The following is a 22559-nucleotide window of genomic DNA, read 5'->3' on the forward strand; positions in this document are numbered from 1 at the left end:
GCCGTCCAAGGCCCCCGGACAGCGGATAGCCTGGTGCGCCGCACAGACAGCGCCGCACGGCACCGCGGGGGTGGCCGGTCGCTACTTACGGTCGCGACCGATCCACAGCGATCTTGTCCGCTCTTGGATACCAGTCGACGTTGGTAACCAGGACCGTGCTAGACCCAGCTGAAAGGCCCCCCTACTTCTGCCGACCTGCATGGCAGTGCATTAGGCGGGCCATGGCGAGACAGAATGTCGTACGAAGACACTCGTCTGGACCAAGCGGACCACTCGGGTGGATCGGTTACACCAACCACGCTCAGGGCGGCTGCCGGCGCGGCTACGCTGGTCCAGGGAGCCGTGGAACCGTAGCACAAGCGACCACGCAGGCCCAAGAAAACACTGCGTCGGCCGCGCCACCGGCCACAGTGACGGCCGCAGTATCGGCCGCAGCAGCACCGGCCGCATGGCATGTCGGTGTGTGGGACGCGGGCGAATGAAACGTAAAACGGCGAATGTAGGCGCGCACGCGACACTTATGCACTATCGCTCCAACCTGGCGGCGATAACAGTAGGGGACACAGAAAAAACATCTCAGGATATCGGCCCACGGCACAAACGACAGCCGGTAGTCGCTTCCAGCTCGCACGACATCGTCGCAAGCTGCTCTGACTGTACCACACAGAGGTTGTCGTCCAAGAGACTGCGTGCGAGCTGCCTCAGCCGGGCAACAGTCAAATTTCCCCGCAGGTGGCAGTCGGCCACCCCCGGATCCGTGTTTGATAAGGCTGCACGAGCGGCAGCAGGTGAGTACCGATCGCCGAAGGTCGCGACCTGCACAGCTGTGTGGGCAGGGCTAATTACGGTCAGGACGTGCTCCCCCGACCGAACCGATCCGGCCTTTATATCTCGCTCTCTGGCCGTCCGCAGCAGGAATATTTTCATTCGACCGACCCGCTGAGCAACGACTCGCCATGGTTTGGATAGACACCGCCCTTTCTATCATTCAGACAGTGGTCACCCGCTGGGCGGTAAGTGCGCGCACAATGCGGCCCTCTGACAGCAGATCCTCATGGCTTTCCTGATCGCTGGGCCAGCCACTATGCTCGTCATCTACGACGTCAGTCTATACACGTATCGTACTGCCGATCGACTGGTCAAGCACCTTCTGCGAATTTTCTCGCCGACCCTAGCTGAGGACTACCGCAAGGGTCAGCTGGAGAAGCGCAAGGTCGTGCACAAGCAGCGCTACGACATCCACGACCACCCAGCCAACAGGCTGTACGAGCCGGCCGAGACCGTCAAGATCGAGCTCAAGGAGCACAAGACTCGGTCGTCTTCGGAAGGCAAGACGGTGACTGTCTCGTACGCGCGCTCGGAGATCACGCTGCGCAATCGGGTGGCCATGCCTGTACAATAAAAAGGAGTTTGTGGTTTTTCTGTCTTGACATGTTTGCCTATGCCTGTTTCTCTCTTTGGCCTTGCATTTACACAGCTCGGTCTGTCGCATGTTAGTCGCGCGTTTTGGTAGTCTGCTTTGCTAGTAAATAAACGCATTACGTATGCTTGCGTGCGACGGCACGGACCCGCGAGCATCGCACTAACGGCGCATTCAGCACGAGTCAGCGCTGTGCAGCGAGCGCGAGTCAGTGCGCGTATGCGGTTCAGAGCCGTCGGTTCTACGGAGCGGGGTAGTACTACTCGTGAATCTCGCGCCAGCCGCCAGATGAGCTTGACAGCTCGGTTGCGCGGTCGCCACAGCGGTCGTCCGAACGGGCGTGTGATGGCGGTGCTGGCCCTCAGCCACGTTCGCCACGAGGGTGACAAAAAATAAAAAAATAATGCCTCCAATCGGATTTGAACCGATGATCTCGTCATTACTAGTGACGCGCCTTACCAACTTGGCCATAGAGGCGACTGCTGAAATATAAAAACGCCATGCATACTTATAGATATTTACGACCGGGTAACTGAAAGACCCGCCGGGTAATCTGGCCTACCCCACCGGGTAAACGGCCCGGGCGGCCCGGCAGTCTCCGCTCCGGCCTGCGGCTACCCGGACCGGAGCCATGACGGAGCTGCAGCCGTCCGGATCGATGAGACGTCTACTTGGCGGTTCGGCTCACTCGGCCGGCCGTCGCTGCGTTTGCTTCGACCACTCCCCCCACAGGCATCTACAGGGCGCGCCGAGGTAGTCGAGGGCCCAGCCGCGGGGGACCGCAGCGTCGCAGGGCAGGAGGGGCACCTTTGCAGCTCAATCGAGCCCCCCGGCGGCGCCGCACCGGTCCACCACCGGATCTCGGCCAGATTTCCCCAGGTTTGTCTCAAAAGCCAGCTAGCCTGTTCGGCTGTGTGCAAATCGATCGGGCGCTGATTGGTCACACGGGCGCGGACACGGTGCGCTAAACGTAAGACCGGGGGAGAATCCGGAGAAACGGCAGCCAGAGCCATGACGCTGGCCCACATATGCCGTTGATTTGTAGGCAGCTCCGGCCGACCGGCGCACGGTAGGCCATCCGACACTTGGATCCGCGACATTAATAACGCACAACAGGCCTCCGGCGACCCCGCAGCGGCTGCTCGGCCGAGATTCTATCCGCCGTAGGACTCGTGAGCCGCACGCCTGAGCCGCACGGCGATCGCGCCGGGCCGTGTCCGATCGGACCCGAGCTGGCGAAGCCCGTCCCGGCCGAGCGATCCGCCCGGGCCGTCGCACGTGGCCTGGCGACTGAGTCCGACCTGCGCGACCTGCCGCCAGCCCCGCGGCCACGCGACCGTGTCGGCAGGCAGCGTGGCCGACGCGGCTGCGGCTCGACGATGCCATTGGCGCACTAGAGTCAGCTGGACGGGCACCGGACGTCCAGGTCACGTGAACTGGCCGTCGGCGCCGCCAAAGTGCCCGAAGCTTGCGCGCCGTTCTCCGCACTCGGTCTCGCGCCCATTCAGCCCATAGGCCTATCTTTCCTAGCTCGGAAGCTGTCGACTGCCGTTCGGCGTCCTCGGCACTCACGGGCCGCCCCTCACGACGCTCGCCTAACGTCTCGTAGCCGCGGCCACCCCAGGTCGCTTATATCTGGCCCATCACCCCGCCTGTTCATTTTTTCTGTTGTATCCCCAAAGTTGCGTTGAGCGCAATCCAACAAACTACCCGTTTCGTCCACGAAGGTTTTGTCGGTATCAGGCACTACAGCAATCCAGTCTAGTCCGTACGGTTCTATTGTTTTTCCGGTAGGTGAATTGCCTTTGCGGGACGGATCAGAGCATGAGCGGAGCGCCGGGGGGGCCTGTTAGGGACACGCGGCAGCCGCCGGCGGCTGTACGCGGCTAATGCGGTCCAACCGGGCGGCGCTGCGTTGCGGCCGCCGTGGCTGTGACCGGTACCGCCGGCACCCGCCGGCATCCGCCGGTACCCGCCGCCCCCGGTCGCGGCCGGTCGATGTGCTCGCCCAGCGTGGGTGTGCCGCGGCCGCGTACGGCCAGCACGACTGTGGTCGGTGCGGTCTAGAGGCCTTCTGGGCAGGCTGGACGCTTAATGGTCTGGCTAGGGCGCTCACAGCGCCTAAGCCTGCGTCTAAGCGGTCCTAGACAATCCCAAAAGGATTGGGGACCAAGGCCTAGCACGCTAGCCGGTGACCAGAGCTGGGCAGTGGTCGCGGTAGTCGGCGGCCGGTTGCCGTCGGCGGCCGGCCAAGGGCGGAGCCGCCAGGGTCGGCAGTCGTGACCGCGATTGGGGGGGTGTGGGCGGTATAAATGCGTATCACGCGTCCACACTCATCCATCGACGCTTCCGTCTGTCGCACTCGCTCTGATAGCCCAATTGCACTCTCTGGACCCGGCTAGGTACGCTGGCGGTCTCGGGCCTGCCATGGCGGGCTACCGCGTCGCTCGCTCTGCTCCTGCTGTGGGCGCGGTGTATTTCGGCGTTTCGGTACTAACAAATAGTCATGTCTGCTCTGTTGAAGTCGCGCGTTCGCGACCCCAAGTTCCTCAAGAAGGTCGTCACGGCCGAGGACATGATCCCGTTCTTCAAGAACGGCATGTACATGGGCTGGTCCGGTTTCACTGCCGTCGGCGCGCCCAAGGCCGTTCCCATGGCGCTGCAGAAGCACGTCGAGGAGAACGACCTCGCCGGTAAGCTCCGTTTCGAGCTCTTCGTGGGCGCGTCGTCGCCGAACAAGATCGAGGACCGCTGGGCGGAGCTCAACATGATCACGCGCCGCTCGCCGCACCAGGTCGGCAAGAGCATTTCCAAGGCCATCAACGACGGCCGCATGCTCTTTTTCGACAAGCACCTGTCGATGTGGCCGCAGGACCTGATGTACGGCTTCTACACGCTCAACAAGGAGAAGCCGTCGCTGGACGTTGCCATTGTCGAGGCGACTGCGATCACCGAGGACGGCGGCCTTGTGCCCGGCGCTTCGGTCGGTGCCACGCCCGAGCTGATGGCCATGGCCGACAACATCATCATCGAGGTCAACACCAAGCTGCCCTCGTTCGAGGGCCTGCACGACATCATGGTCCCCGAGATGCCGCCGTTCCGCAAGCCGTTCATGGTCGAGACCGTGGACCAGAAGAACGGTTCGCCTTCGATCCCGATCGACTTCTCGAAGGTCATTGGCGTCGTCGAGTCGGACTACGAGGAGATGACTGGCCCGAACACGCCCGCCGATGAGATGTCGGCGGCCATCGCCAGCCACCTGATCGAGTTCTTCGAGCACGAGGTCAAGATGGGCCGTATGCCGGAGAACCTGCACCCGCTGCAGTCGGGCATCGGCAACATCGCCAACGCCGTCGTCGAGGGTCTGGCCGGTGCCAGCTTCAAGAACCTCAACGTCTGGACCGAGGTGCTTCAGGACTCGTTCCTGGACTTCTTTGACTCGGGCAACCTTGACTTTGCCACGGCCACGTCGATCCGTCTGTCGCCGGAGGGCTTCAAGCGCTTCTTTGCCAACTACGACGAGTACAAGCACAAGCTGCTCCTGCGCTCGCAGCAGATCTCGAACTCGCCTGAGATCATCCGTCGTCTGGGCTGTATCGCCATGAACACGCCCGTCGAGGTCGACATCTACGCGCACGCCAACTCGACCAACGTCATGGGTTCGCGCATGCTCAACGGTCTGGGTGGCTCGGCCGACTTCCTCCGTAACTCGAAGCTGTCGGTCATGCACACGCCCTCGTCGCGCCCGACCAAGACCGACCCCTACGGTCTGTCGTGCATTGTTCCGTTTGCGTCGCACATCGACCAGACTGAGCACGATCTTGATGTCCTCGTCACCGAGCAGGGTCTTGCCGACCTCCGTGGCCTGTCGCCGCGTGAGCGTGCCCGCAAGATTATCAGCAAGTGCGCCCACCCCGTCTACCAGCCCCTCTTGACCGAGTACCTTGACATGGCCGAGAGCGAGCTGCTGCGCAAGGGCTCCGGCCACGAGCCCCACAACCTCAAGAACGCGTTCAAGATGCACATCAACTTCCAGGAGAAGGGTACCATGAGACTCGATAGCTGGTAGATTTAGTCAGTGGCTGCGCGATGTGTTTACGAGTAATTAGACGTCACTGGAGGTGACCACTACAAATAAGAGCTTGATGTCAGACACGGTCGATTGCACTATAGATTATTTGGCGATGCGTTCGGCGATCTTGATGACGTCGCCCAAGACGCCCATCGCGGTGACCTCAGCGCCCGCTCCAGCGCCCTGCACGATCACCGGGTTCTTGCCGTAGCGCTTAGTGTAGAACGCGATCACGTTGTCCGAGCCCTTGAGCGACGCGAACGGGTGCGCGCTGTCGTACTTCTGGATGCCGACCGACACCTTCTGGGCGGACTCGCCGGTCAAGTCGACCTTGCCGACGTAGCGCAGGACCTTGCCCTCGGCGGCAGCCTCGCCCTTGAGCTTCTCGGACTGGTGATCGTACTGCGGCAGCTTCTCCATGAACTCAGCCACCGACTCGACCTCCTCGAGCGGCTTGGGGATCAGGCTCTCGACCGGGAACGATGTGGCAGACTTGACGTCCAGGCCCGACAGACGGGCGAGGATGGTCAGCTTGCGAGCGACGTCAAGGCCGTTCAGGTCCTCGCGCGGATCCGGCTCGGTGTAGCCGAGCTCCTTGGCCTCGGAAACAATGTCCGAGAACTTGGCGCCGTCGGCAGCCGAGTAGGTGTTGAAGATGTAGCTGAGCGTGCCCGACACAATGCCCTCGATCTTCTGGATGCTGTCGCCGGTCGCGATCAAGTCCTTGAGCGTCGAGATGATGGGCAGGCCAGCGCCGACGGTGGCCTCGTGGTACACCAGTCCGCCGGGCGCAGCCTTGTCGGTGCCGTGGTTGGCCGCGGCCGAGAAGATGGCACGCCACAGGCCAAGCTCGTCCGAGAAGCCCTTCTTGTTGGGCGTGGCAATCGAGATGCCCTGGCTCAGGAACAGCGGGTAGATGCGCGCAAGCGTCTCGGAAGACGTGTTGTCGACCAGGATGACCGGGAGCGGCGACTTCTCGAGGTACGCGGCAAGATCGCCGGGGTTGAGCGCCGACGACGTGGTCGAGGCCAGGTCCGACGCCCAGTTGGCCAGCGGCAGCGGCGTGTAGTTCTTAGACACGAGCGCGCGCGACGAGCGGGCAATGACAATTACATTGTACTGAATCGACGGCGAGCGCAGCGTCTGCAGCGAGTTGATGAAGGCCGAGCCGACGAGGCCGGATCCTGATCGTCAGCTAAAGGTCTGAACAAGGTGCCCAGTAGCGCGCAGGGGAGCGCAAGTGAGGCGCCACAGGGGGGGCGGTGGCCGTAGCACACAATGCCAGCGCGACTAAGCCACTTACCGATGATTGCGATGTTGACAGCCTTGGACATGTTGCTTCCTCTAGATGAGCTGCGAGACCGGCGGTCAAAATTTTTTGCGGGCACGCCAGTTCGCAAGCCGGGTAATAGCAATCCCCCCCGCTTTGCGCTCACCCCTGGAGTGTCCTGGGCAGACTGATGGAGCCAATTGCGATCAATCAACAGACCGGGAGAGCGCGGCTCGCGCCGTGCGCTTGGCGAGTCCTGCGAGACCATCGGTGTGCCTAGAAGATGCTGTGGCGGCTACCAAGAAGACGCGGACCCCGCGTGCTGCATGGCGTGTGCCAGCTTTACGCAGCAGGCACTTGTGGTTGCCACAGCAACGCTGAATGCGGCCTGCGCGTTGCCACGGCAACTGGCCCCTGCTCCTGGTAGCCACCGCCGGTCCTGACGTCGCGGACTCCGCGGACAACCGGTGGCCGGGCGCCAGCGAACCGGCCAGCTGGCGCCGGATCTCACGGCTCTTGGCAGCCGCTACGCGCGCTCGGACGTGCTTTGCGCCGTACGCGTAGCCTCGCTGGCGCTGCGGGCTTCTGTCCGGCCAATGGGCCGGAGACGGTCCCGGCGGACGATCGGGTCCGACCGGCGGCCCGAAACACGCGTACGCGGACGGACGGCGCACGTACGACGCACAGCCGCCGCGACTAGGTCAGACACTGACGCACGCACGGCCAGCGCAGCGACAGGCCACCGAGACCGGCGGCGGTGTGTCTGAGCCGCACACGCCGCGGCCGACGCGTCCCTGCAGCCGTCAGGGGTTGTCAGCTGTAGCGCGGCCGGGTAACTTGCTGTCAAACACCGGCCGCCAGCAGGCGCCGTCGTCCCCAGCAGGCGGGGCAGATTGACCCCATCAAACCGCCGGTAGCGATCCACGGGACTGGGAACCAATGGGCAGAGTTCACTCCGCGGTCCCGAGCCAGCGGGCTAGCCAACACCCCAGCAGGCGGCCAAACGCGGCAGATCGCCGGCGCCGTTTCCACAGCAGTGGCTCCAGCCGCACACGGCCTGGGGCCGCGCTTCTGCGCGGTTCCACGTAGCCTCCAGCAGTCGCCGCAGCCGCGGTCGTGACGACGGGCAGGGGCGATAGGCTTGATAGCGCCAACCCTAAGCGTGCGGAAGCGATGTGCGCGCGCGGCGACGTAGTATGGCGCCAGCCAAGCTAAGCGCGCACGCCGACAAAGCGCGCATGGACGAGTCGTCGTGGCCCACGCAGGCGCGGGGCCGAGCTTCTGTGTGCTGTCGGCCACGGACCGCCGCGCGTGCGCAGCCGTACGCCAGCGTGCGACGCTTGCCGGCGTACGCAGGCGCGGACGCGCGCAGCCGCGCGGAACACGATAGTACCCGCAGCTTCCCGGCCGCCCGCAGCTGTGGTACCCGTGACCGGCCTCCGCGGAGCCGGGCCCGGGCGCCCGGGCCGTGGCCTGGTCCGCGTACCACGGCAGGCACGCGAAAGTAAACGCCGACCGCGCCGCGCGCTGCACCGGCTGGGTCCACCGGCGGGTCCGCCGGCGGCGTCGTGTGCACAATGATCAGGCCACTGCCGGCCGTACCCGCCAGCGTACTAGCCACAAGCACCGATGCCTGGGTGGCGCTGTGGCGTATGTGGCGCTGTTTGGCCCCTGTCACGTCCCGTGCGCCGGCGGCTCCCGATATAGTACAGCACCGCTGGGCCCGCGTCAGCACCGCGACCACATGGCAGCGTCGCGGTCGGCGGTCAGCGATCGGCGGCCTCGACCCCCGCGCTCTCTGCCAGCACACACATCTGGTCGGCGCCTGGTAGCTGCGCCGGACTGCTATCGCGGCCGCCCGAACGTGGCCAAGCGTGGCGCGCTAGCGCGGGTACCATCGCTTCGCTGACTAGCAATTAGACGCGCGGATTAGCCCTAGCCCTGTATAAAGTCTATTCGCCTGGCCGGCGTCGGGCACAGCAGAATTTGGGCTGACGGCGCCGGCCGGGTGCTGGTATATATTCGCCAGGGCAGCGCCCCTTCCTGTCATCAACGTTCTCCTGCCTCCATAGACTCCTTGTCTATTGTTTTCCGCCCTTGCAACGCTTGTCCTGAGTAATTGTGGAGATGTCTACCCGTCCGTCCAACATCGGCATCAAGGCCATCGAGATTTACTTCCCTGCGCAGGTATGTGGGCCTGTGGCGTAACCGCGCCGCACGTTGTGCGGCTTGACGCTGACCGCAACAGTATGTCGCCCAGTCGAAGCTGGAGGCTTTCGACGGCGTCTCGGCCGGCAAGTACACCATTGGTCTCGGCCAGACCAAGATGGCGTTCCCCGACGACCGTGAGGACATCTACTCGATGGCCCTGACCGCTACCTCGTCGCTGCTGAAGAAGTACAACATCGACACGGCCTCGATCGGCCGTCTCGAGGTCGGCACCGAGACTATGCTCGACAAGTCCAAGTCGATCAAGTCGGTGCTGATGCAGCTGTTTGGCGACAACACCGACATTGAGGGCGTTGACACCATCAACGCGTGCTACGGTGGCACGTCGGCCCTGTTCAACTCGATCAACTGGGTCGAGTCGTCGTCGTGGGACGGCCGCGACGCGCTGGTTGTCGCTGGCGACATTGCCATCTACGCCAAGGGCGCTGCGCGCCCGACCGGTGGCGCCGGCTGCGTTGCCATGCTTGTCGGTCCCGACGCGCCGATTGTCTTTGACCCTATCCACGGCTCGTACATGCAGCACGCGTACGACTTCTACAAGCCTGACCTGACGTCGGAGTACCCCTACGTGGACGGCCACTTCTCGCTGACGTGCTACACGCGCGCCCTGGACCAATGCTACCAGACCTACAACAAGAAGGCGTCGAAGCGCGCGCTGAGCCAGCTCAACGGCCACGTGCCCGTCGGCATCGAGCGCTTTGACTACTCGATCTTCCACTCGCCCACGTGCAAGCTGGTGACCAAGTGCTACGCCCGTCTGATGTACAACGACTTCCTGGCCAACCCCGAGTCGGTCGCGGACGTGCCCGAGGAGATCAAGGCTCTGGACTACGAGAAGTCGCTGACCGACAAGACTGTCGAGAAGTACTTCCTGACTGTTGCCAAGAAGCGCATTGCTGAGTGCCTGACCCCGTCGCTGTACGCGCCCACCAACTGCGGCAACATGTACACCGCCTCGGTCTACTCGGGCCTGGTCTCTCTTCTGTCGAACGTCGCCCCTGAGCAGCTCCTCAACAAGCGCGTCTCGGCGTTCTCGTACGGCTCTGGTCTGGCCTCGTCGTTCTTCTCGTTCGTCGTCAAGGGCGACACCTCCGAGATCCGCGAGAAGCTCGACTTCATCGGCCGCATGGAGGCGCGTACCGAGGTCGAGCCTGCCGAGTACGAGGCTGCCCTCGAGCTTCGCGAGAAGGCCCACATGAAGAAGGACTTCCAGCCCGTTGGCTCGATTGACAAGATTGTCCCTGGCGCCTACTACCTGACCAACGTCGACAGCATGTTCCGTCGCGAGTACGCCATCAAGGAGTAAGATGGCGCCAGTCGATCGCTCAGCAATTGCCGGCGGAGCGGTGACTGAACGGAGAGTCGCGGCGCTTGACCGGGGTCGGTCGCGTCGCGCGGCAGGCGTCGGCTCGCGCTATCCTCTTCTGCGTTTGCATACACATTCGTTTACGTACGCATCCAAGTATATGTAAATATACGCAAACTTGTAAAAAACTAGAAAGAGCGGGATACGTTTTAATAAAGTGGGTTATATCTTAACGGCGCGAGTTTTGCTTACATGTAAAGTTGCTTATGATGAGTTCTATTTGATATTCTATAGCTTAATACACTGAAGTCGCTACCGGTTTTGCAAACATTGGCCTAAATTTTGGTTTATCGTACATCCCATCCGAAAAATGCATATCTAACCCCATTTGCTCTCTCGCAGCTGCTCGCGGCTCTTGGTCTCGCGCTTGGACTCGTCTGCACGGTGCGACCGATGGCTGCTGTCGTAATCACGGTGTCTGTAGTCGCGGTCGTCCCGCCGACTGGGTTCGCGGTCTCGGTCGTCTCGGTGGCTGTGACGGGAGTCGCGGCGGCTGGAGTCCCGGTCCCGGTCGTGTCGATCGTGCCGGTCGTGTCGGTCGTGGCGGTCCCGGTCGTCGTCGCGGCTCTTGTAGTCACGCCGGTAATGGTCTCGGTCTCGGTTACGATCACGGTCCCGGTCACGGTCTCGATCGTGGTAGTCCCGACGGTCCCGGTCCCGGTGAGAACTCGGGCGGCTGCTGCGCGAGTCGCGGTCGTCCCGTCGTCTGTCGTCACGACTGTCGCGGCTGTCGCGGCCACCCCGCGACGGCATTCGGGCCTCGGCGTACTCGCGCTCGGGAATGGCGCCCTTGTAGCCAACCTTCTCGGCACGTTTGCTGTTGGTGTTTCTGCGCCATTTGTTCGACAGCTTGGACACACTTTGCGAAAAGTCCACGTGGATCCGCGAGTCATCGATCAAGACGCCCTCCATCTTGAAGTAGGCCATCTCGCATGAGGCTTGGTCTTCGAACTCAATAAACGCGTACTGTAGCGAGTTCCCGGTGTCCTTGTCGCGAATGATCTCGCACGACAGGATCTTGCCGAAACGCGAGAAGATGAGCTCGAGGTCTTCGTCCTGGGTGACCGCGTTCAGCTTACAGATAAAGAGCACGTTCTCAGGAGGTTTGACTTCGGCGAACGGCAGATCACCCATAATTTCGAGCGCAAGAGCGTTGGCACGGGCTTCGCGCTCGCGCTTGCGCTTCTCCACGACCTCCACGTCTTCCTCCTCCGCAAACGTCTCGTCATCCCGGACACGGACGGTAGCCAGCTGCTCACGCGAGGGCTCCGGGCTGCGCGGGGGCTCGACAAAATCATCCGGGTCCTCGAACGGGTCTTCGAGAATGTACGTGTGTCGGATCCGGATGTCCTTGAGGGGCCGGCCATTGTCATCGCACGCAGCCTCGTTAATCTTCTTGAGCGAGTCAAAGCCCTCGAGGACACGGCCGAAGATGGCGGCCTTATCGTCGAGGTACTTGAGATCGGTTCCCAGCGTGATCAGAAACTGGGAGCCGGCGAGCCGCTGGGCGGTGGACTCGCTGGCACCGGCAACGGTAGTCGTTGCCATAGAGACCATGCCCATCTCGCTATGCTTGAGGGTCTTGCTGATCTCGGCGCGAAAATACCGTAGCTTGGGCGTGTTGACGGTGAAGTGGAAATCGCCCGGGGAGTCGTCGTCGGACTTGGTCTCATCAAATGGAGCCACAGGCATCAGGCCCCATACAGAGGAGCCGCCGTCGCCATCGGGATAGAGCGGATCGCCGGTCTGGCAGCTGAAGCCGGCCTGAACGTTGTAGAAGGGACTGAAGTTGTAGTACTTGAGCTTGCAGAGCTTGAGGAAGTTCTCGCAAGTCCTGGGTGCGTCCGTAGTCAGAAGCTCGATGACGATATCGCCTGATGTCAGTGGAATTGGCCGGGAGGACTTACCGACGGAGGTCTCGAGGAGGACACTCATGGCGCTGGCGGATCGCGATGGACGGGGAAGCCGCGAGGCCGTGGGTGTCATCTACGTGAGGTCATTGCTGCGCCACCGTGGCTGTTTACCCTACCGACAATGTGGCCGTGCTAGGGCTATCTTGTGTAGGGTTTTAAGCGCGCTCGAAAGCAGTCACGCAAACGCAGGAGCCAGGTCCCAAGCTAGCAAACCACTCGCACAAACTCAAAAAGTACGAAAAAGATACCGCCATTTCCATGCAAATTTGTATGTAGCTGCGTCGTACCTGTGTTGTGTCGCAACCAATTTTTCCACCACTGTCGAATAATTCTTATTCTCTTTTCCTACTGTCATCTCGGATTCTGTTTTCGATATTCATCACAGCATCAATATTTCACAATGGTATGTGCAGGCAGACGGACCGACGGGACGATCTCGATGGCAGCAGACACAGTGGACGCAGAGCAGAGGGCGTGTGTCGTCGTGCAGTCGAGTCGCCGCCGTTTGTCGGGTCGATGAAAGGACGATGCTAACGATTCAGAGCGACTCCGTTACTATTCGCACGAGAAAGTAAGCAACCGATGGCACAGACGTTTGCAGCCAGAATCTACTGGCGCGTTCGCGGTACTCGCCTACCCGATCGCCGTTGATGCTGACTGCGGCGTGTATTCATGGCGACAGCAACTAACGAACAGGTTTCTCAGAAACTCCCTTCTGAACAGACGCCAGATGGTTGTCGACGTTCTCCACCCCAACAAGGCCAACGTTGCCAAGGACGAGCTCCGTGAGAAGCTTGCCGCTCTCTACAAGAGCGAGAAGGAGGCCGTCTCGGTCTTCGGCTTCCGCACTCAGTTCGGTGGCGGCAAGTCGACCGGCTTTGCCCTCATCTACGACTCGCACGCCGACCTGAAGAAGTTCGAGCCCACCTACCGTCTGGTCAGATACGGCGAGGCCACCAAGGTCGAGAAGGCTTCGAGACAGCAGCGCAAGCAGAAGAAGAACCGTGACAAGAAGACCCGCGGTACCGGCAAGAAGGTCAACAAGAGAAACAAGGATTAGATGTAATATAATCATGGTAATTGTCATTTGCCGTTAGGTTCTCAATAAAAGCTTCCATGTTACTTTACATTGACGCTGGGCGCGTGTGCATTGGTGTGTGCATTGGGGAGTGCACTGCCACAGAGTCACCGCGCCGCGGCTCCACACTCTGCGCACGCGAGTGGACGAGTCTCAGCCGTGTGGCCCCGTGCGGTTTGTTCGGATCGCGCTTGTTGAAATTATGCCGCACGGCTCGCGCCGGTCGTGCCGCCCTCGGCCGTGCCGCCCCGGCTGCGCCTTGCGGCTACCGGCACTGTTCGAGTGTTCGCGGCTGTAATCACCCGCCCCATCGTCCCACTGCACAGCCTCAATCTCAAGGACGGCACAATAGCCCTCAACAAGGCTGTGCTCCGTAAATGCCGGAGATTAAGGGCTAGCGCCGGCGTCGGGGTGGTTTGCCGACTCCCGCGCCGCATCGCGAGGCTGTGCTGCGTTTAGCGGTCCCGGAATGTGTAGTAAATAAAACACCCAAGACCGCCGATCGGCCTGCCAAGCGACACACAATGCCGAGTCAGGTGTCGATCGAGAGTAAGTGAGCGCGGTGGACGCACGGCGTCGCCGGCCGTCGCGGGGCCGAGCTGACGGGCAGTCGACAAGCGGTGCAGTCCGACACTGACATGTCTGGACGTCGTCACCGGCAACGTCCGGCTCGACCTGAGCTCGACCGAGACCATCACGGCGATCGTGGTCAAGCTCGAGGGTACGTACGCGTGCTGGGCTCGCTGACGCAGGCGTCGCGCACACCATGCTGGCAGTGCCCAAGAAGAAGCCGACGGGCAGCGTCAAGGCCAACGAGAGCAAGCGGCTGATGACCGAGACCCATAAGATCCTGTACATCTCGCAAACCGTGTTCCCGCCCGAGAACCTTCAGGAGCACCTGACCAACAGGTCCGAGGGCCTGACGCTGCCGCCTGGCCGCTACTTCTACCCGTTCGAGTTCCGGATTCCGATCAACAACAAGTGCATCGAGACCACGGGCATCACGAACATGCTGCACTTCAAGTCCAACCTGGGCCTGGACATCTCGCGCAAGCCGACGCACCACGTGCACACGACGCTGCCGCCGTCGCTGTCGGGCATGGAGGAGGCCACGATCAAGTACTTCCTCAAGGCGACGGTCAAGCGCGCGTCCATGTTCCGCATGAACTCGCGCCAGTACCACCCCGTCGTGTTCCTGCCGATCGAACCGCCGCGGCCGGCGCCGTCTGGGCGCCAGTTCTTTGTGCGGCGCCAGCACCAGTTCCGGTCGGTCAGCCAGACCGTGTCGACGACCGTGCGGCGCGGGCTGTTTGGAAAAATGCGCGGCCCGTCGCGGACGGTTTCCATGACGCCGGGCGAGGAGTTCATCGTCGAGGTGACCATGCCGTACCCGCCAATCCTGGTGCCGCTCGAGCCGATCCCGCTCAAGATCTACGTGCTCAAGAAGGACGGGTCCGAGCCGCCGAAGGTGTTTCTGCGGCAGATGCGCGTGCACCTGGTGTGCACGACGCGCGTGGCCGCCCACGAGTACCACAAGGAGGTCGTCCTGGGCCTGCCGCTGCTCGAGGCGCGCGACCTGTCGGTGGCGTCCAAGCGGTCGTCGCGGCCGGCCGACCAGCTGCCGCCGGAGCGCGCGCACGAGGCCGAGTTTGACGCGCGCAAATGGGCCCAGGCAGTGATCCCGGACATGGTCCCGCCCGAGTTCAAGACGTGCAACATCGAGCGCAAGTACGCGCTCGAGGTCACGCTCGGGCTGTCGCACCTGAGCAACAGCAACGTGGACGAGCTGCCGTTCCTGTTCGACGTGCACGTGTGGTCGGGCATTCCGCCGCCGCAGTCGCTGGTCGACGAAAAATCGGCTGGACAGGGCCACCTGACCGAGGGCACGGGCACGTACATGGACACCACGGCCGGCATGGGCGACGCGGTCAATGCCGCTGCCCCGCCGCCGGCCGACGCTGACCCGGCCGCGGTTCCGGTCGATCTGCCGACGTACGACGAGGCCACGGGGTCGCACGCGGCGCCGGTCAGCGGCCCGCGCCGCACGTTCGGCCAGAGCCCGAATTACTACACCAACCTGGAGGAGCTGGACAACGAAAAGTCGTAATACCATAGATTAATGTAATAGCCTGTCGGCGCACGCCGGCACCGATCCCAACCTGTCGTCAATGCATGCTAGACCCGCGCGCGCGACGGCTCGCGGCGGGCCGCCCGGGGGCTTAGTTGATGGGCGTCTCGAAAGCAAGCCGCAGCGACTCGCCGTCGACGGCGGAACAGGCGGGCTCGCGGGCGCGAGTGCGCGAGCCGCGCGAGGCCGCCGACGCGACCGACGCGGCGGATGCGATCGACGCCATGCTCGCGCGGTGGCCGAGGCCCGACGGCGTGAACTTGGGGAACGAGACGTAGTCGTCCTGGGACGAGCGCCGTCGGAACAGCCGATGCAGGCTGTCGTGGAACGTGTGCGGCTGCGGCGCTGGCGGCGACGCCAGCGCGGGCGCGACCGCGACCGCCGTGGGCGCCGGCCGGAACGCGCCGCTGAGATCGAGCCCGAGCAGGGCCGGCGGCAGCACGCCCAGCGCCGGCAGGTCGCTCGGCAGCTCGTACGGGACGGCGTCGGCGCTGCCGAGATCGGCCTGGACGACGATGTCGTCGCCCAGCGGCGGCGGCCGCAGCCGCGCCAGCCGGCCGGCGACCGACAGCAGCACGGACGACGAGAACGAGCGGATGGAGCCTGCGGCGCCGCGTAGCGAGAGCGCGGGCGGGTCGGGCTCAAGCACGCGCGAGAGCGCGTCGATGCTTTTCGCGTGACGCGGCGCACGGCCGGGGACCGACGCGGACTCGGTCGCGGACTGGCCGGACCCGGGCGCGGACTGGCCGGACCCGCCGGACCCGCCCACCGGCCCGCCCACCGGCCCGTCGGGCGAGCGGACGAGCTCCGCCGGCGCCGGTGCCGCGGGCGCCGGCACCGGCGACAGCAGCGACAGCGCCGAGGCCTTGCGGGCCACGCACAGCGGGCTCGAGGCGTGCACGGGTCCCGCGCGGTCGCGGCCGCGGCCGTAGAACGCCGCGTCGGACGTGATCTTGTACCGCTTGGTGCCCGGATCGAGCGTGCGCGCCAGCAGCCCGTCGACGTTGGCGAACAGCGGCGTCAGCGGCGTGCGCGGCCACGCGCCGTCCGCGCAGTCGTCGTCCGGGTCCGGCGACCGTGTGGACGAGCACGACGACGAGCGCGTGTACGACAGCGTGCGCGCGTGGCGCTGGGCCGGCGGCGACGTCGTCGGCGACAGCGGCAGCAGCCGCGGGTCGACCTGGAACCGGCCCTTGTCGAGCCGGCGCAGCGAGCCGACCGAGCCGGCCGAGGGCGTGCGCGAGTGGGCCGAGGCGCCGTCCAGGCGGTCGCTCAGCGACAGCCGCAGACACGTCGGCGAGTTGATCGTGGTCGTGGCGATGCCGAGGCCGACCGGCGACCGCGACGCGCTGCGGTCGCGCTTGCCACGGTCGGGCTGCGAGCGCGTGCGCAGCGCCAGCAGCGGCCGCCCGGCGCGCGGGCGCTCGTCGGGCGGCGTCGGCAGGCCGCGCGAGCTGCCGACGTGCACGCGCAGCTCGTTCAGGATTATCTCAAACCGGCTCGCCGGCCGGGCCACGCCCGGCGCCGTCAGCCGGCCCAGGTTGGCGACCTCGGCCTCTATCTGGCCCAGCCGCTCGTCGAGCTCAGCCGGATCGATCGGGCCCTCGCCCGCCGACAGCCGCGCCAGCAGCTGCTGCAGCTCGACAATCAGCCGCGACACATGGCTCTCGCTCAGGACCAGGTTCGCGTTCAGCTCCTGCAGGCGCTGGCGTCAGCGCGTCCGATCGCCCACTCACGTTGAAGAGCTCGTGCTCGCCGTCGGCGGCCACGGTCGCGGTCGCCGTCTCGTTGCACGCCATGTCCGCAGGCAGGCCGGCTGCGTGCCGGTGGTCGAGAGGTGTCGGAGACGGCGTACAGGCGGCGCTGCGGTATATGATCGACAACGCGCCCGCATGGTAAACACGCTGCCGGCCACTCGGCCGCTGCCTAGACCACGCGCCCCAGACGCGGCGCGGCCTGCAGCCGCGCGCCGCAAGCGCACTACGGCCGCCGCAGCCGGTCGGCGCCGGGCTGCCGCGCGGCGGCCGTTGCCCGGCCGTTCGGCGCTCCGCGCCCGGAATGCTGCCTAATTACGCCGGCCGTGCGGTCCCGTCGTCGGCCTCGTCCGGGGCTTTGTTTACGTTAGTCACCTGACTAGCGCGCGCGCTCTAGCCGTCACGGGCGACGTCAACATTAGTCTGCGCGCGCGCGCTCTGGGCGCTGCAGCGCGCGACCTCGGACGAGATGGCGCAGACGGCGCCTAGCGCGGGGTCTGTTCGGCCGGCGGAGGCCGCTGGCCGCCGCCGGAGACCGCCGCGGCCGTCCGGGCCGTCGCCACGGCAACCGCGTGTCGACGTCCGCGTCCGTGCGCGTAGGGTTCGCGCCGTAGGGTTCGCAGCAGTCACGCCGTTGTCCTGACAGCCGGCGGCTGGCTTGATGGCCGTAGCCGCCGCTAGCTGACGTTGGCTCCGCTAGCCACGGCCGGCGCGTGGCGCTGAGATGACCGCGCCCTGCGCCAGCAAGGGGTTCCTAGTCCCTTCTACGGCCAACGTTGGCATGATGCGTAGGGCACGGGGCGGCGCGTTGGAGAGGAACGCAGCTGGCGGGGGCAGTGCGGTCGCGGCAGCCGGTGCATCCGGCGGACGCCGTCGGGCCGTCCGTGGCTGAACGTGGCCGAGGCAGGGCCTGTGGCGCGTGCAGCGTGGCTACGCTCCTGCACGTGAAATTACCTCTCCTGAGCTCCTGATCGGCGGCACGGGACGACTGCTTGGCTGTGCGACTCACTGGCCAGGGCCCCGGTCGCGCGGAGGACGAGCCGGGACCGAGACACGACTGCCGTGCTGACGTTGGCAAAGCCAGGCCGTCGGACGGCCGCTACTCGGTAGCGCTCCGAGTTGAGTGTGCAACGGCACTGGAGTCTTCTGGTAGCGCTAGTTGCCAACGAAGATTTCTGTAAATAAGCCTGCCAGCTCACACATGTTGGCGGTTGTAAGCCCCTGCGGACGGTCTACAGGCCGCAGGTAGGCACATAATGTGCTCGTTTGGACGAGCCTCCGGCGACAACTCCGTCCAGGACAGATGTCCCGCAGACAGGCTGACGGGAGAATGAGATTGAGCCGCAATGAATGCGGCTCATTATCTCCATCCACAGGCGGCGAGGAGCCTTGAGAGGACCGTAGACTCGTGAGCCGCAGACGCGAGATATGCATCTGGCGGTGGAGTCGTCGAGCAAAGCGATCCTGCGAGCAGACTTGCGACTGCAGGTTACTGAGCCGCGCAGAATGCCGTTATGACCTCTCTGCAGGGCAGACATGCTCGGCGTAGTCGTTGCCGTAGGCTCGTCCAGCGGCCGCGTCCAGCGGCCGCAGCCCACGAGCCGCCAGCGGTGACTCCACTGGGGGCTGTCCTACGAGCAGACTGATGGCGAGGCAAATCGGGTCATGCAGCCCTGCCGGCAGACAGGCTCTCTCGACGGAGCCGCCATTGGAGGCTCGGACCTCCGGCCTCCACTTGCCAGCCCCAGCGGCAAGACGGGTTGTGTGTCTGAGCCGCACGGCGTGCGGCGCACAGACCATCGCGGACCTGGCCGAAGCGGGCCCACTACGAACCGGCGGCACAGCCGCACGAACAGGACCACACCACGCCCGCGAGGAAGGTACCAAAACTTCTATCTTCCTCTATCATGACATCAAAGCTAGAATGAGAGCAGGGCTTTCGAAAAGGAGGCAACGCCTTTTACATCTATTTTCTCTACCAATCCAACCTACCCCACGTAAAGACAACCCAGAAACTGAAAGAAATGCTCGTATATCATCTAAAATTAAGAGAGCCGCCTCTAGCTACACGGAAACACTCGTCGAATTGCATGCGATAAAAGACCCCTCGAAGACTTAAACGGTGCCCATGTACTCCTTGAAGCCCTCGGCGAACTCGGGCCGGAGGTCCGAGCGCATAGGCTGGATGAGCGGGTACAGCTGGCCTGGACGGTCAGTACGGCCGGCGGTAGCAACTTACTGAGGTAGGTCAGGGCCCACATGATGTAGCACATGGACAGCGACAGGATGATGCTGCTTCTCCAGACACTGCGGTCAGCCAGGCCGGCGCACACACTTACGTCTGGTTGTCGCCCTTGGGGGTGATGAACCAGGTGCCGACACAGACACCGATGACGGCGATGAGAACGTAGAGGACCGCGTATCTGTCTGTCAGCGCTGTCGATCCGAGCGGGGCGGCCGTCGGCGAACGCCGGTACGGGCCCGGCACGACCACCTAGCCGGCCGGGCCCACCGGGGCGACAGCCACGGCCAGCCGCCATCCATCTGTGCTGCACTCACCCGCTCATTTTGAAGTATTTCTTTTGCTGGCTGTGAGGAAAAAAAGAAGAAGTTCTGGAGGCGGATGAAAACTGTGGACGCCGGGCCCATAGTGACCGAGCGTCGCGGTGTGGCCCAATCATTATCGACGACGCTAGCCGTGTAGGGCAACACAGTCTCCCGTTCGGGACTGCATCTAGCCACTGCGGGCCCGGCACCGGGCGTGCGCAGCAGCGCCAGATAAATCACGTGAGCCAGCGCCCTTATCGTCGTGCCCACGGCTGCGCCGGCGTAGCCGCCGGCACGCTGTGGCGGTGCCCACGTGACGTGGCGGTGTGGCGGTGTAAAAAAATTTCGCTGCGGCTCTGCGCTCACCAGCATGTCACTCGACGAGAACCACGAGGCGGCGGCGGCGGCGAGCCCGGCCTCGCGGCCCGGATCGGCGGCGCCTGAGACCACTGGCGCCAAGAAGCGCAAGCGCAGCGAGTACCGGCAGATGCAGAGCGAGCGCCGTAAGGAGCTCAAAGAGGTTCTGTTCACGCCCGACGCGGTCGCCGAGAGCGCGGTGATCAAGCTCCCGAAGGTGCGTACAGGCGCAGCAACACGAGCGCGCCGGCTGGCCAGCGGCCGGTGCGTGGCGCGTCCGCTGGCCCGCGCAATCGTTCGCAATCGCCCGTGCTGACCAGATCAGAAAAAGTTCTACCGCCAGCGCGCGCATTCGAACCCGTTCTCGGACCACGCGCTCGAGTAGTAAGTGCCTGTCGAGAGCCTGCTGACGCCAGCCCCCGTAGCCCCGACGCCATGGACTGGTCGCGGCTGTACCCGGCGCACTTTGCGCCCGCTGTCGACGGCGTACCGTCCCGCGGCGACAAGCAGGTCGAGATCGCCGACATTGGCTGCGGCTTTGGCGGCCTGCTGATGGCGCTCGCGCCCGAGTTCCCCGACAAGCTGATCCTGGGTATGGAGATCCGGGTGCAGGTCACGCAGTACGTCGAGGACCGGATCATTGCCTCGCGGCAGCAGCACGTCGACTCGGGCCGGTTCAACAACATCGCGGTCCTGCGCGGCAACGCCATGAAGTTCCTGCCCAATTTCTTCGCCCAGGCCCAGCTCTCGAAGATCTTCTTCTGCTTTCCCGATCCGCACTTCAAGGCTCGCAAGCACAAGGCTCGGATCGTGACGTCCACGCTGTGCTCCGAGTACGCGTACGTGCTGCGCCCCGGCGGCGTTGTCTACACAATCACGGACGTGCTGGACCTGCACGAGTGGATGGTCGAGCACCTGACCAAGCACCCGCTGTTTGAGCGGCTGTCGAAGGAGTGGGAGGCCCAAGATCCGTGTGTGGCTATCATGACCAAGGAGACCGAGGAGGGAAAGAAGGTCGAGCGCAACAGCGGCAGCAAGTACGTGGCCTGCTTTGTGCGGCGCGAGACGCCGGCATGGTAGTGTATATAGAATGCGATATGTACAGCTACGTGTGGGGATTGACGAGCTCGAGTCCGAGCTCGTCCAGGACAATTGCGTCGCGAGACGGCCGCTGCCGGTGGAACGGCACGAGCACGGCCGTGTTGGGCGCGGCGGCGGCGGACGTCTGGAACTCGCGTAGCGCGCGCGAGCGCAGGCTGGCCGCCAGCAGCGCGCCCGCGCGAAGCCGCCCGCCGGCGCGGACCTGGCCGACGTCCCACTGGTGAAGTTTGCGGACGGCCAGGCCGCGGACGGCGACGTCAACGTCGACGATGGCGACCACAAAGGCGGCGCGGCGCCGATCCAGCGCGCCGAATGCCAGCCGGAACCCGCGCACGATGCCGCAGAGCGCGGCCGTCGCGAACTGGTCGAACTGGCCGTGTGCGCGGCCGAGCCGCTCGAGCGTGGCCGCCAGCAGGCCGTCCAGCTCGACCGCGTGTACGCCCAGTGCCACCCCCGCCACGCGCACCTCGTCCTCCGGGAGGCCGTGCCAGACCAGCGAGTCATCGCCCGGCGGCACCGCGCCCTGCACGTAGACCAGAAACAGCCGCGAGTTGAGCGCGACGGCGACGGTGCCGGCCGCCAGGTGCGCAAAGCACGCGTCGCCGCCACCGTGGTCAAACTCACCCAGGCCGGCGACAACGGCGACCGCGGTCGCGCGGCCCACGCGCACCTCGAGTGTCTCGGCCTGGTACCGCGCGGCCCCTCCGTCGGCATGGCGGTCGGCCTTGTCGACCTCGGCCGCGCGCAGCACGACCTGGACCAGCGCGGCCGCGTCCAGCGCCCAGGCGGCAAACACAGCCAGCACCGGCACGCCAGCACCGGCGCCGGCCGCCGCGCCGTCAAAGTAGACCTCGGGGGCTCCCGTGAGCGTGTGCGTGGCCGGATCGACCGTCCAGAGCACGACCGAGCCGTCGTCGGCGTCGTCGTCGGCGCGGTCGCGGTCGTCGGCGCCGTCGTCGCGCAGCGCGGCTGGCACCTGATCCGTCCAGCGCGCGTGGCGCAACAGCACGAGCCGGTGCGGTCGCGCCGGCTCGCAGCCGAGAATGACGCAGTCCCTGAGCCGGCCGCCGGGGTCCAGCTTGTACAGGCTGACCCTCTCGCGCGGGACAGCGGCTGGCCCCAGCGCGAGCTCGTGGGCCAGGCCGCGGCCGCCGGCCGGCGGCGGCCCCGTCCGCCGCCCGTCGCCCCAGAGCGAGCGCGCGAGCAGGTACTTCATGGTGGACAGTGGTTGGAGGACTATGTACAAGTGTCGCGCCTTTGTACGCGTGACGGCCGTGCACGCTGGGGCAGATCGCGCCGCACGGGCGGCCGGCCGGACCGCGCG

At 64.7% G+C, this 22559-nt stretch overlaps 10 protein-coding genes and 1 non-coding gene across 11 annotated transcripts; 6 read left to right on the forward strand and 5 right to left on the reverse strand.

Moving 5' to 3' along the window:
* The first annotated feature begins 14 nt into the window (after positions 1-14).
* V1510DRAFT_415933 (uncharacterized protein) lies at positions 15-1799 on the forward strand. Its single transcript, XM_066933675.1, has 3 exons — positions 15-788; positions 853-1013; positions 1049-1799. Exons 1-3 carry the CDS (start codon positions 449-451, stop codon positions 1400-1402), a joined length of 855 nt encoding a protein of 284 aa, XP_066789411.1. The 5' UTR covers positions 15-448; the 3' UTR covers positions 1403-1799.
* A 25-nt stretch (positions 1800-1824) lies between these two features.
* On the reverse strand, positions 1825-1897 carry V1510DRAFT_t115. The gene has a single exon. It is a non-coding gene; the product is annotated as a tRNA-Thr (tRNA).
* A 1799-nt stretch (positions 1898-3696) lies between these two features.
* On the forward strand, positions 3697-5542 carry V1510DRAFT_118348 (uncharacterized protein). Its single transcript, XM_066930252.1, has 2 exons — positions 3697-3822; positions 3925-5542. The coding sequence occupies exon 2, from the start codon at positions 3927-3929 to the stop codon at positions 5487-5489; it is 1563 nt and encodes a 520-aa protein (XP_066789412.1). The 5' UTR covers positions 3697-3822; positions 3925-3926; the 3' UTR covers positions 5490-5542.
* On the reverse strand, positions 5509-7113 carry V1510DRAFT_415941 (homoserine dehydrogenase-domain-containing protein). Its single transcript, XM_066933676.1, has 2 exons — positions 6796-7113; positions 5509-6676 (listed from the first exon to the last, which is right to left on the reverse strand). The coding sequence occupies exons 1-2, from the start codon at positions 7028-7030 to the stop codon at positions 5595-5597; spliced, it is 1317 nt and encodes a 438-aa protein (XP_066789413.1). The 5' UTR covers positions 7031-7113; the 3' UTR covers positions 5509-5594.
* Positions 7114-8707: 1594 nt separating this feature from the next.
* On the forward strand, positions 8708-10624 carry V1510DRAFT_393571 (hydroxymethylglutaryl-coenzyme A synthase C terminal-domain-containing protein). Its single transcript, XM_066931827.1, has 2 exons — positions 8708-8949; positions 9011-10624. The coding sequence occupies exons 1-2, from the start codon at positions 8890-8892 to the stop codon at positions 10295-10297; spliced, it is 1347 nt and encodes a 448-aa protein (XP_066789414.1). The 5' UTR covers positions 8708-8889; the 3' UTR covers positions 10298-10624.
* On the reverse strand, positions 10306-12610 carry V1510DRAFT_118604 (cyclophilin-like domain-containing protein). The gene is made up of 2 exons (XM_066930253.1): positions 12265-12610; positions 10306-12231 (listed from the first exon to the last, which is right to left on the reverse strand). Exons 1-2 carry the CDS (start codon positions 12341-12343, stop codon positions 10676-10678), a joined length of 1635 nt encoding a protein of 544 aa, XP_066789415.1. The 5' UTR covers positions 12344-12610; the 3' UTR covers positions 10306-10675.
* On the forward strand, positions 12480-13397 carry V1510DRAFT_415951 (40S ribosomal protein eS24). Its single transcript, XM_066933677.1, has 3 exons — positions 12480-12673; positions 12813-12841; positions 12967-13397. Exons 1-3 carry the CDS (start codon positions 12671-12673, stop codon positions 13328-13330), a joined length of 396 nt encoding a protein of 131 aa, XP_066789416.1. The 5' UTR covers positions 12480-12670; the 3' UTR covers positions 13331-13397.
* A 407-nt stretch (positions 13398-13804) lies between these two features.
* Positions 13805-15713, forward strand: V1510DRAFT_393579 (uncharacterized protein). Its single transcript, XM_066931828.1, has 3 exons — positions 13805-13897; positions 13959-14069; positions 14101-15713. The coding sequence occupies exons 1-3, from the start codon at positions 13873-13875 to the stop codon at positions 15453-15455; spliced, it is 1491 nt and encodes a 496-aa protein (XP_066789417.1). The 5' UTR covers positions 13805-13872; the 3' UTR covers positions 15456-15713.
* Positions 15714-19055: 3342 nt separating this feature from the next.
* On the reverse strand, positions 19056-19847 carry V1510DRAFT_415963 (ATP synthase subunit H-domain-containing protein). Its single transcript, XM_066933678.1, has 4 exons — positions 19790-19847; positions 19570-19653; positions 19470-19537; positions 19056-19434 (listed from the first exon to the last, which is right to left on the reverse strand). The coding sequence occupies exons 1-4, from the start codon at positions 19795-19797 to the stop codon at positions 19346-19348; spliced, it is 249 nt and encodes an 82-aa protein (XP_066789418.1). The 5' UTR covers positions 19798-19847; the 3' UTR covers positions 19056-19345.
* A 266-nt stretch (positions 19848-20113) lies between these two features.
* Positions 20114-21242, forward strand: V1510DRAFT_415964 (putative methyltransferase-domain-containing protein). Its single transcript, XM_066933679.1, has 3 exons — positions 20114-20351; positions 20460-20518; positions 20551-21242. The coding sequence occupies exons 1-3, from the start codon at positions 20148-20150 to the stop codon at positions 21212-21214; spliced, it is 927 nt and encodes a 308-aa protein (XP_066789419.1). The 5' UTR covers positions 20114-20147; the 3' UTR covers positions 21215-21242.
* V1510DRAFT_429882 (uncharacterized protein) lies at positions 21240-22451 on the reverse strand (the record flags this gene model as incomplete). The annotated part of the gene is made up of 1 exon (XM_066935339.1): positions 21240-22451. One exon carries the CDS (start codon positions 22449-22451, stop codon positions 21240-21242), a length of 1212 nt encoding a protein of 403 aa, XP_066789420.1.
* Positions 22452-22559: the final 108 nt, after the last annotated feature.

This window comes from Dipodascopsis tothii (genome assembly GCF_038497935.1).
Source record: "Dipodascopsis tothii strain CBS 759.85 unplaced genomic scaffold V1510scaffold_12, whole genome shotgun sequence".
In the NCBI taxonomy this organism is placed as follows: Eukaryota; Fungi; Ascomycota; class Lipomycetes; order Lipomycetales; family Lipomycetaceae; genus Neoaidaea; species Neoaidaea tothii.